Source organism: Callospermophilus lateralis, chromosome 13 (assembly GCF_048772815.1).
Source record: "Callospermophilus lateralis isolate mCalLat2 chromosome 13, mCalLat2.hap1, whole genome shotgun sequence".
Classification (NCBI taxonomy): domain Eukaryota; kingdom Metazoa; phylum Chordata; class Mammalia; order Rodentia; family Sciuridae; genus Callospermophilus; species Callospermophilus lateralis.
The window spans coordinates 35,624,760-35,636,801 of NC_135317.1; the positions used below are offsets into that span (position 1 = coordinate 35,624,760).

General features: G+C 34.7%; 1 protein-coding gene across 2 annotated transcripts in view; it reads right to left on the minus strand.

Annotated features, from left to right (window-relative positions):
- Positions 1-12,042, minus strand: part of Plxdc2 (plexin domain containing 2) — a 410,148-nt gene that overhangs the window by 47,471 nt on the left and 350,635 nt on the right. For both annotated transcript variants that reach the window (XM_076831619.1, XM_076831618.1), the window contains 3 exons: positions 10,095-10,155; positions 2,976-3,126; positions 1,507-1,545 (listed from right to left, as the gene is read on the minus strand). In XM_076831619.1, coding sequence (XP_076687734.1) covers positions 1,507-1,545; positions 2,976-3,126; positions 10,095-10,155 — 251 coding nt within the window. The remainder of the gene's footprint in view (positions 1-1,506; positions 1,546-2,975; positions 3,127-10,094; positions 10,156-12,042) is intronic.

A 12,042-nucleotide genomic window follows, 5' to 3' on the forward strand; every position in this document is an offset into this window, starting at 1 on the left:
GAAAAGAATGAATAGAGAAAAATAGAGCAGGCATCCATATAACTTCTACCTATATTCAGGATTAAATGTCACAAATACAACAAAAAACAGAAGCCTTTCTACTGTGCTTCCTGCATTCCATTTCATTTCACAACCCACCTTCTCCCTCAAAGCAAGATCACCCCAACATTAGGATTTAGGACCTCATGATACTTATTAATTTCCTTCTCTAGGAAACCCTGAGTTTATGGGGGTAGATTGCTAAAGAACCTTCAGTGCATATTTTATAAATGCCTGTCTACAAATATACCTACCTACTAAATAAAACAAAAATGAATAAGAAATTAATGAAATAAAACACTACAATACAGATGCAAAGACAACAGACAATTGATGTAATAATGATATTTACAGAGAGGCTGAGCAGCTTTCCTTTCAGACGAACTGATATAAAATATAAAGAGAGATAGATATGTATCTTTAGATTTTACACACACATACACACACAATAGCCTAAGAAAGCATAGAAATATTGGTTATTACAATATTGATTCTCTATAAGAAAAAAATCCTCAATTCTGTGCATTTGGCTTAATTATCACCTGATGCCCATGTCAATGTGACAATATGCCCACATTTACAAAACAGGTCCTGCCAAGAAGAAAACTCTTTTCTGAGCCAAATAAATACTTGCTATGAAAATGTCTTTATCAATGGCCAACACACTCAAAAGGAGAACCACAAGTGGACTAATACAGTTTCATAGAAAAATAACAAGTTTAAAAAAAATAGTAAAAGCTTTTTGGTAAAACATTTTCCCCCTCAAATTTTCAAGTACTGGGGCTGGGGATGTGGCTCAAGCAGTGGCGCGCTCGCCTGGCATGCGTGCGGCCCAGGTTCGATCCTCAGCACCGCATACAAACAAAGATGTTGTATCTGCCGATAACTAAAAAATAAATATTAAAATTCTCTCTCTCTCTCTCTCCTTTCTCACTCTCTCTTTAAAAAAAATTTTTTTTTCAAGTACCAGTACAGATGTTTCTAAACCATCATAGAAAAACTTTACTTATATACCTAATAAGATGTGCTTTGGAACATTTAATTTTGGGGCCTGTGCTTCATAAAGCAGATGAGAAGACCCAGCAGAGACATTTCTAGACTTATTGTCATATTTCTTAATTTTATTATAAAAATTGTTGACCAACTTACTAAAAAAAGAATTGAATCCAACACTGCAGCTATGTAGCTAATTATATATGTAACCAAAAAAAGAGCAAGAACAATCAAGAATTCAAGATGTGTGAATGAATTGTCCACTGTATAACTGGTAACCAATGTCACATAGTTTTATAGACAAATGAAAGAATTAGAATTTCATTTCACTTTTCAAATAAACTCAATGCATTCTTCCTATGTTAAATAACCAACAAAAATGAAATATAACTTCAGAATATCTTTAGACATCCACATGTCTTTTATTAAAATGAATTTGTATCTAAAAATGCTGATAAAAGTGTTAATACTTACCCCCATTATCTTTTAGATGTAGTGCTATCTTGGTATCATCTGGAAAAGGAATACAAAAGTATTATAAAGAAATCATATTTTAAAGGTATATAAATTGGATGGCCAGTAACTTTCTATTAATTTCCTTAACTGTACCATATCTAGACTTTGGTAATGTATTGAGAAAATTTCTAGTTAGTGATGGAAAGATCTTCTACATGTGCTGAAGTACTAATTATTTTTAGAGATTATAAGAATTTAGTAAGGTATATAAGCCTTAAGTTTTATAAGAAAGGTAAACAGTCATAATTATATTTTAAAAATACATCTATTTGTAATTTTCTAAAACAAATTTATAGGACTCGGTAATTATTACTCTATTCATTCATTTTAAAAAATCAATATCAAGAAAAATGTAAGCTAATTAGAATAATCAGGTTTATCAACAATTATAAATTAAATATAAAAACCAATGCTTTTTGATTTTTAATGAATATGACCAAAATAACTTATCAAAAGATCTTGTCCTGAATGAACAAAATATCGGATATGTTTTTTCATTTTGGGTTTATATTTCATTCTAAAGGGCAGTATTTAAATTACAAAAGTATTTTCATGGACTTTCATAATAGCAATACAAAATAACATGAGTTTTATATATAATGGTACTTTTAAAAACAATAAAATGCATTTGACTTTTTCCTTCATCTAACTTTATTTCAGTTACTTTATAATATCCAATTAAATTTCTATGAAAATCCAAGGTCTAATGTTTCATTTAATTTCCTGTCCAAAAGAAAGCAAGCCTATGGCAATAAATACCTAAGACTCTTTTCTCTCCTCAAAGCTTCCTCTTGGCCAACTATTCTCCTATGTCTGCCTACTTCTTAAAGGTAGCATGCAAACAGAAATTTATCAAGTATTTGGTAATATGCCTTCTTCTCCCAGGAATTATGCTTATATGTTAATATTCTTCTGTTTTGCCATCCTTAGGAGAGGTAATATTTCTCAAGGATAATTTTTGTGACCTTCAAGGTGCCTCGGTATAGATTATAGACTAACATTTCATTGACTAGATTCAGGAAGTATTAGAATTGCAGGTGAATAGAACTATCTATTGCTCAGAATTCAGAATCAATGGACATTTTATATGCATGTTGCCTTTCCATCCTGTGACTGCAATATTGAGTTTGGTGACTGCTAAATTTAGCTACCTAAAAAAAAATGTCTATATTTCTTTTCTAGGGAGGACAATAAGTCAGATCACAGGTAACAGTTAAGCCTTAACAAAAGGCAGAGTATATTTTTTAAAAAGTTATAGCATACATTTTCAGTTTATAATAATTTCTTTCTTTTTTTCCCCTTTAGAAATTTCTTAGAAATTCAGTTTCCCAAAGAATAACTATGCCCGCAGAGGGCAGGAGGTACTCAGGTATGTGTCAACACAGTGATTTTTCACTCTACTGAAGAAAAAGCCAACTCTGGGGCACCTTCTGTGGGTAGGCTGGTAGGCAGCTGGGACGTCGCTGTCCTCCGGGTGGTGGTCAGGACCTTGAACTGTGTGGTTGTCGCATGTAGGGTTGTGGTGGTTTGAGAGGATGTTTCCATGGGCTCTGTGTTCTCACACATCTTCTCTTTAGACTGGTGTGGGACACAGAAAGAAAAGCAAATTGAGCGATCACGCATATATTTTTTTAAAATTGCATCAAAGAAGTTGGGCTGTAAAGTAAGAAAGGTTCATGAAAAAGATAGCCAACGTATTGTTTTTGTACCAGACAATATTTGCAAGTTGCATTATTTATTTAAATCCCACCATTAATTTACAAAGTTCATAAAATAGAAGAGATACAGGAAAAGTGGACATAACACAGTAGGTCAATCTTTAGATATTTAGATTTTATCATTTTGGGCTGTTAACTTTCATCTTGCCCTAAATTCCATATGAATATGTTTATAAAAGACATTACATCAGAAGAAAAAAGTTGAAATTAGAAGAAAAAATGTGTATGATGATAAGATTTAAACGACAGTTGGGTATGTGAAGAAAGAGCACATCATCTCAGACAAGCTAAATCCAAACGTGTGCTAATTGCTTTGGGCTACTTTGTTTTCTCAGAATTAATCTGCCACAAGTTGAATGAATATCTTAAATATACAAAATCACACATGTAAAGGATTGAAGAGCACTCACTTAAACACGTGGTCTGGTTTCCCCTGAAAGTACTCTCCTGAAGCTACCAGGAAAAGGTACATTTCCTACAATTTATTTATAGCCTACAAAAATAAATTCTATAATCCTCACTATGAACAATCTCCAGCATTCAAACTTTTGCAGTTTAGAAGTTGGTGTTCCCACCCACCTCTTTGTGCTTTGAAGGACTCTTCTCTCTCTGGTAGGTCTTGAATAGAAAAGAATGATCTGCACATGAGTGGTACAGATTCCATATTCGGAAATTATTAAATAAATACCTTCTTTAAACTCTCTTGTAATTAGTGAAGTCCTAGCCACATTTTCAGAGAATACTGAAGAGTTCCTGAGACGGCTTCCTTTTCATTAATTGCATATAATTAAAGTTTGCTCTCCACTTCATATCCCACCATCCTCTGGGCTCACTGAAGACTCCAATCTGCAATTTCTGCGCTTTCTCAACTCCAAAGATTTAATGATCCCCTCTCTGACTCCACTTTATTTGGCATCCCTACCCACTGGACCTTATCTTCAATGAGAGATGCTCAAGTTTGAACTCATAAACGCCATTATCCTATCTCAGTCTATTCATGTACAAGGTCATGTTCACTCAAATGTTTCTTATTCTTTGATTACTTAGAAAGCCCAAGCACAATGATTTTCTTTCTTTAAGTCTCTTTTATTGCCTCACTCCATCATTTTTCAATAGCTTCAAGCACTATTATATGTTCTTTAGAAAATCTTCAATAATGTAGACATTAAGAGATCTGCTTTTTCCATGTCTGCCCCAAAGCCAGGCATAGCTGAAAATGAATTCCTCGGCCCCCACTTCTCCTGCCCAGGGAGCCCCACTCTGTATCCTTAGTTAAGCTGTCCACACTGCCTGACAGTACTGTTCTGTTCTGCTAATCACTCGCCCTGACCCTCAGTATCAATTTCTCAAGTCTGCACTCTATTTAAAACTACAGTCTCATAACGATTCTCTCAATTTTAACCAATGGGCTCAGCATTTATTTCTTTGATAAAAGAGATATCATCAGCAAGAATTCTTTTTTAAAATTTTATTTATTGAAGATGGGTGGGGAGGGGAAGGAAGGGGGGATATGTAGAGGATAGGAAAGGCAGCAGAATATAACAGACACTAGTATGGCAGTATGTAAAAATGTGGATGTGTAACTGATGTGATTCTGCAATCTGTATATGGGGTAAAAATGGGAGTTCATAACCCACTTGAATCAAATGTATGAAATATGATATGTCAAGAGCTTTGCAATGTTTTGAACAACTAATAAAAATAAAAGAGATAATTAAAAAAAAGAAAAAAATAATTTATTCATTTATTATTGGTACATTATGATTACACATAATAGTGAAACTTGCTATAACATACTTACACACGCATAAAATATAACAAAAGGGAGGTATTCACCAAGAATTATTTAAATTTCTTTAAAACTCGGCATACTCACTACCATTGGAACTGACCTGTTCTTTCATTCTATAGTAATGGATGGGAGCCATTTTGTATAGTGATTATTTTGACCTCTGCTTTGGCCCAACTGAGCTCACTTTATTAGGTATTGGACTCTTGCCTATTAGATCACATCCATATTCTTTAATATTTGTCCTAATTCTATGACTTGTTATTATGAACACTTAAACATACTCACACATGTGTGATCTTATCTTACAAATAGTCCTTGTACTTCTCCATAATGCATCCTAACCTCACATTATCCTACTTTTCCTTCTATTCATACTGATACTTCCAAGCAGACTAGTATATTCTTATCCTCTCAGAATCCCATATTTCCCACTTAGGATAATTTTGTTCTTATGCAATCTAACTCAGGTGAAATTTCTTATACCAATGTTTCTACGTATCTTCTCAGCAAATTTTCCGGGGAAAACTATCAATATCTCAACGGCATTTAGCATAGACACCCACTCTTACCTGGGTTTCTGTGTTCTATACTGTCATCAATGTTCTGATACCTAACAATTTTTTCTGTTTCATTTCTATGGTTTTCTGTTGGTGGTTCTTATGGATCTTTCTTGACCTGTCATTTTATTCTATGCTTTCTCACTAGCCATCTCTTCAACACCCGTGATTCTACCTAACATCTTTGTGTTGAGTATTCACAAATCTATATCTCTATATCCCCACATTGCTCTCTTGGACATCAGGCTCAAATATTTGTCTATTGACTGGACATCTGCATGTGGACCTCACTCCATCTCAAGCTCTAGAAGTCTAGAATGGAACTTGCCATCTATAATTCTCCCCTCGTGTTTCTATTCTCGATGAACAGCACTACCAAACACCTCATGTTGAAGGTACAATCGTAGTTGCAGTTTACTTATACCAGTAAAGGCAGATTAAGACTATAAATGTCTTTCTAGTTGTTATAAAATATAACAACTAGATTTTGGATAAAACACAAATTTTAAAGCAGCATTAGAATTTGCAGGAAGTAAGAAAACTCTCTAGTGGTGTCTTCCCATTGTCTCCCCCTTCTTCCTCAAAATAAAAACAAAAAAGAAAAGTTGTGTGTTATAGAGAGAATAGGAATAGTATATATAAATGAAGTAAAATAGCAGGTTTTCCTTATGGAAAAAGAGCTAGAGGCTGGGGTTCTGGCTCAACTGTATAGCCCTCACCTAGCAAGGGCGTCTGGGTTCAATCCTCAGCACCATATTAAAAAATAAGTAAATAAAACAAAGGTATTGTGTCCAACTACAACTAAAAAATAAATATTAAAAAAACCCTAAAGTCACTATCACTTTAAGGGACCAATCCTTGCATCAGCAGCAAATGGTGGGGGTGGGGGGATAAAGCTAAATGTCTCCTCTTATGAAGAAAGTACCTTTAGTATTCCTAAAATCCTCATGGTTCATCATCAAATCTTTTTTGGTGGAAACCATCACCTATTTAGAGATTCCCATGGAATAAGATCTAATCTGTACTACCATTAAGGGACATAAAAAAGAAATAAAAAATAATAAATACATGAGCAGTCTGATAAAAAGTTAGCAAAACAATGAATGATGAACAACATTTAGAGTACCAAAACTTTAGATATTGGGACCATCCATTATAGAATACATAAAAATTATATCTGGAATATTTACAGGATTGAAAGGTAATATTTAAAAGAAATATGGTAGCATGAGTGTATAAAAGTGACTTGGCCAACTAAATAAAGTGTCAAATTTAAATTTTAGAAGTGAAAAATGAATTCATTAAAATTATTTCCTCAATGAATACTTAAATAGAAGATTAAACAAGATGAAGAGAGAATTAACAACTAAACAAATGCAGCTGCAGAATTTCCTTGTTGGGTTCACACTCAGCAATTCCACTTTTAGGAATATTATAGAAACTTCTATACACTTAAATCAGGAGACGTAGAGAAGGCATTTTTATAACAGTGAAAATCTGGAACCTATGTCCATAAAAAAAAGACAGATTAAGAAAAATATGATTGTATTATAAAGTAAATTCCAGGAAGGCAGAGTTTGGTGATTTTTTGGTTTGTTTTCATTTTCTTACTACTATACCTCAGTTCTTAAAAAGTACCTGGGACATGAGCATACACAAATACCTTTTGAAGAAATGAATTATTTATTCACCCCATAGAATAAGTAGGTAAAAAAAGTGAATTAGCTACCACCACTGAATCAAAATGGGTAAGTGTAAAGGAACAAATTTCTGAGTGGTAACCTCAAAATTCAGAAGAGTTTTATTATTTTTATTAGGGGGAAACAGAGCTCTGATAGAGCAGGAGCAGACAGCTATTTAGTCACTGATAATTCTAACTCTGAAATTGTGTAGCAGAGTCACAGGTATTCATTCTCTTATGTTTCAGAGTTATAAAAATGTCTAAAATTTTTTAAAAGCACATAGAAGGAAAATATAAGAACATTAGTTCTCATTTCCATTGAATCAAATCCTACTGGTTCCTTTCCACCATCTAATCATGGCCCCCACCTTCCTACCCACTGAATGCAGATCATCAGTATCTCTGGATTGGGTTATAGTAGCACCCAGTGTATTGACCTCTTGTCTCACAATTCACAGGTTGATTCTTTTTAAAAAGCCATTTAGATATTGTCCCTTGATTAGAACTTTTCAGATAGCTTTCCCTTGCCTTTAGGAGAGGGTGAATTTCGTGAATATATTTAGGACCCTGTTTATATAACCATGTCTCTTCTTTGCTTCAACTCACCCTGCAGGCTTCAAATTAAGCATCACCTTTGCATGTAACCCTTCCTTTATCTGAATAAGACCAGGCACTTGTAGTTCCTCTGTCTTTGTCCGAGTTATTCTCTAAGTGAAGATTAGATACCCACCTGAACCTCATGCTCTGTCTATCCTGCTGGAAATACTCCTCATATTTAAATATCAGTTCTTAGAACACTGCAAGATAGTTTTCCAGGTGACCTTGGACTGACTCAGTTCTCTACCCTTTCTCACTAACAGTTCCAAGGATAACTGCAGAAGGTGCTAGGAATGCAACAACTTGGGATAAGTGAGGAACTGGCCCAAAGAGCCACAGCTCTGTTCTGGTTTTTCTCCTAAAAAGAGGATGTCCTTAAACACTTTAGTTCAGCAATTCCAGTTACCCCAGGATATGAAACCTGCTTTCTAGGATCTCTCAAATATGATGCATGTGATGCATTTATACGTGCCCTGGGCAGTTCCCTGGAGTCTAGGGAGAATGGTTTGCAATGAATCCTAGGTTTCTGTTGTTCCTTGATGCCTTTCTCTGAGCAATACCTTCATGTCATTTGTTGTGTGTGGGGGGGTCTTCTGTCTCATTGAACTCAAATAAATTGGTAACCAGAGCACAGTGAACCTACTTCACAAACATGCATTTTAGTGTTCAGTAGACTTACTGAATAAATTGATATCAGAGTACGAGAAAGAAAATTTAACCCTAGTTTTAGGCATGGAAAATGGAACATAGTTGGTGAAATTATTTTCTTATCTGTAAAGAAAGGATAGAATTGTTTACCCCAAAGCTAGTAATGTTGATCATTTAATTACAGAATAAAAAGGAAACAATGAATATCACAGAATGTACTAGAGAGTTTGAAATCCTTGGGAGGAGAAAGGAATGTTTAAATTTATTTTTGTAGTTTTAGTCATTAGCAAAGTCCACAGAACATGGTGATTTTTCTCTAAATATACTGGGAAAACTTAGAATATGATGAATTTTCTTTATCCTCTATGGTTCCTAATGAGACCACACTGAAGCAAGAAATTAAAATGTCTGGATTATATTCTGAATCTTACACAAATACAGATCTTCATTTTGAGTATTTTTAATTGAGTTAACTGATTTCAAGAAAGAAACAATGATCTGAAAACACAATAAGAGCTTCATTAGTATATTTTCTTTTGAAGTGTTGTTAGCTAAGCGAAGATATAAGGATTCATATAAATCACTGTAAATCCCCAAATGAATGTCAAAGTTAATTAAAGTTTCATTGACAACCCTAAAACTTAAAAATCAATAATGTTCTTAAAGATATATTTTTCAAGATCTTATGAGGCATCTCCCCAAAATGAATTTAAGAAAAGTTTCTAGTCACAATCCATTTCCTAAGTTTTAAACTAGTACTTTGACCTGATATACTTTATTGAATGAGAAAACCTTTGTAGTTTTTAATAATTTTTATTTAAAATTCATGCCCTAAAACTTAATAAGGTGGGGGAGAGAAATACATTTTTCATGAATCTTATAGGACCCTGATAGGCTAGCGCAAATGAAAGTCATTAGAAAACTTTTAAAAAGAGGTCAAAATTACTTCTGCTGTTCTATACAATTACTTGAATCAATTCATTGCATTTTCATGTCTATCGTGTTTACCTTGGAGTTAATGTTTCCAGTTCTCTAAGTTAGCTATGTTATACTATTTCTTATTATAGAGCACAGATTTGCTATAATCAGTCTTTTCCTTCATACCACTGGTTTTGTTATTTGAGCTAAAAAAGAGGAACGATGGTTTCCTTGATGGTGGAAGAGCAGCAAGTATTTAGGAGAACTGCCTTTCGCTCATATAGACTCAAATCCTGGCTCTGCTACTTCCTAGACAGGTATCTAATTTTCGAAGCACCCACACTCTAACCCCTCTCTCTTCTATCTTCTCTTCTCTTTTCGGTAATACAAGGGTAATAATAACAGTGCCTACATCATAGGATCGATATGAAAATAAGTAAATATATATCAGTTTAATTGTAAATATATGCATATATATGTGTAATTGTATGTACATATAAAATAAACCCATATGTCTAGTACATATTGGGGGTTCAGTATCTGATGATTTTTGTTACATGCCATTCTCAGTAAGTTGTAGCCTCAATACAAAGGTTTGGTCCCAGGAATCTCATCATATTAAAGCCCACACGTACCTCTTCAGGGCATCCGCTGTCCACCCAGTCCTGCCGATGGCGATCAAACCCACTGGAACATCTTTGAAGATCACAGTGTCATTTTGAAAGGAAGGACGGTGTCCAGGATAGGGAAGAGAAATTAAAAGAACAAGGTTGGTAAGTAGTTCATTCTCAAATTTTCAGTTAGGCATAATATCAACTTTCTTCTGTAGAACTGGTAACTGGAGAAGCAGTGAAGCATTCAGTGTTAATGACTTCTAGTTGTCAAACTTCTAGGGTCACACAAGACAAGACGTTGCACCCCAAGGCTGACTCTTCTGTACAGAATGCTTAGATCCTTCCCACAAAGGCAAGACCAACTCTTTGAAGTTGAATTTCTTTTTCCTCCTATTTTTTTCTCATCATCAAAATAAATGAATACAAGTTTTTTTTTTTTTTTTTTTGCAGGTGTGAGGATTTCTTTCTTATTTATTTAATATCCATTATTATGGTTTGGATGTGAGGTGTCCTCCAAAAGCTTCTGTGTGAGACAAAGCAAAAAGGTTCAAAGAAGAAATTATTAAGAAAGCCTTAACCCAATCAGAGAATTTATCACCTGGTGCGATTAATTGAGCAGTAAGTGAAGGAAGGAAGGGTGTGGCTAGAGGAGGTGGGGCATGAGGGGTGTGGCTTTGGGGTATACATTTGTATTTGGCAAGTGGTGATCTCTCTCTGCTTTCCAATCATCATGTGAGCTGCTTCCCTCCTCCATACTCATCTGCCACAATGTTCTGCCTCCTCTCAAGCCCTGAAGAATGCAGCTGGCTGTCTATGGATGACACCTCTGAAACCATGAGCCCCTAAATAAACTTTTCTTCTTCTATAATTATTTTGGTTGGACTTTTAGTCACAGCAGTGAGAAAGCTGACAGAAACACCCATCATTCCCTAACTTCTTTATCTATTATGCAGTAAAGGGTTAATGTGCAGTTTGGGGGTTTCAAACAGCTCCTGGGAGATAACCTCTAAACCCTGGAATATCCTGCCTGATAAGAGTGTAATCTTAGGTCTTGGGTTATGCAAGATAGCTTGTGCTGATAACATGATTTATTATGAATGTCTGGTTTTATTCACCTGGAGTTCTGGGCTATGCTGTATCAGTTTGACCTCCGGGGAAGTTGCAGACTGAGACATAGGTAAGGTTAGTTACCGGGTGTTCAGTCCCTGCATGAATGATCCTAAGAACGCTGGACAATGGGAGTTGGGTGGGTTCCCTTGGTTGGCAATATCTGTGTGTTGAAATACACTGCTGGTGGGAGAATGGGATGCTGTCTGATTTTGCGGAGAGTACCAGAAGCTTTACCTGGTCTTTTCTGGATTCTGACCTATGTGTGTTTTTCATTTGCTCATTTTAATCCACCTTGTTTTTCTGTACTAAATGGCAAGTTTGAGCATAATAACCTTGGGGAGTTCTGTGAGACCTACTAGTGAACCCAAGTCTGCTCCTGAGGATGTTCAGCAACACTATGATTAGGTCATACTACAAAGGTTTAATTTATCAAGAACCTGTCAGTAAGACTTTGTTCCTCTTCTTTTCCTTTACTGTAATAATGTTCTGTCTTCTGGATGAATCTTGATACAAAATTTTTCATTTTCAAAATCCAGAAATTATAATCCAGAACACGTTCTGATAATGCTTCATATTTGGGTTGATTACATCTTACTTTACTATTTAAGTTTTCTACTTTTTATCTCATGTGCTTCAGTCTCAATCACAAATTTGAAGTTAGGGGCAGTGTCCTCTACTGATCACATCTAGTATATCAGATCCATGATATCTTTTTTCATATTAGAAACTCAAAACAGCTTTCACCAGTCGATTAAGGATATACATTGACAATTTTTAAAATCTAAATATGTGCGTGTGTATACACACATATACACATATATAAATCTATATTAATATAATAGGCATTTATTTATTTTTC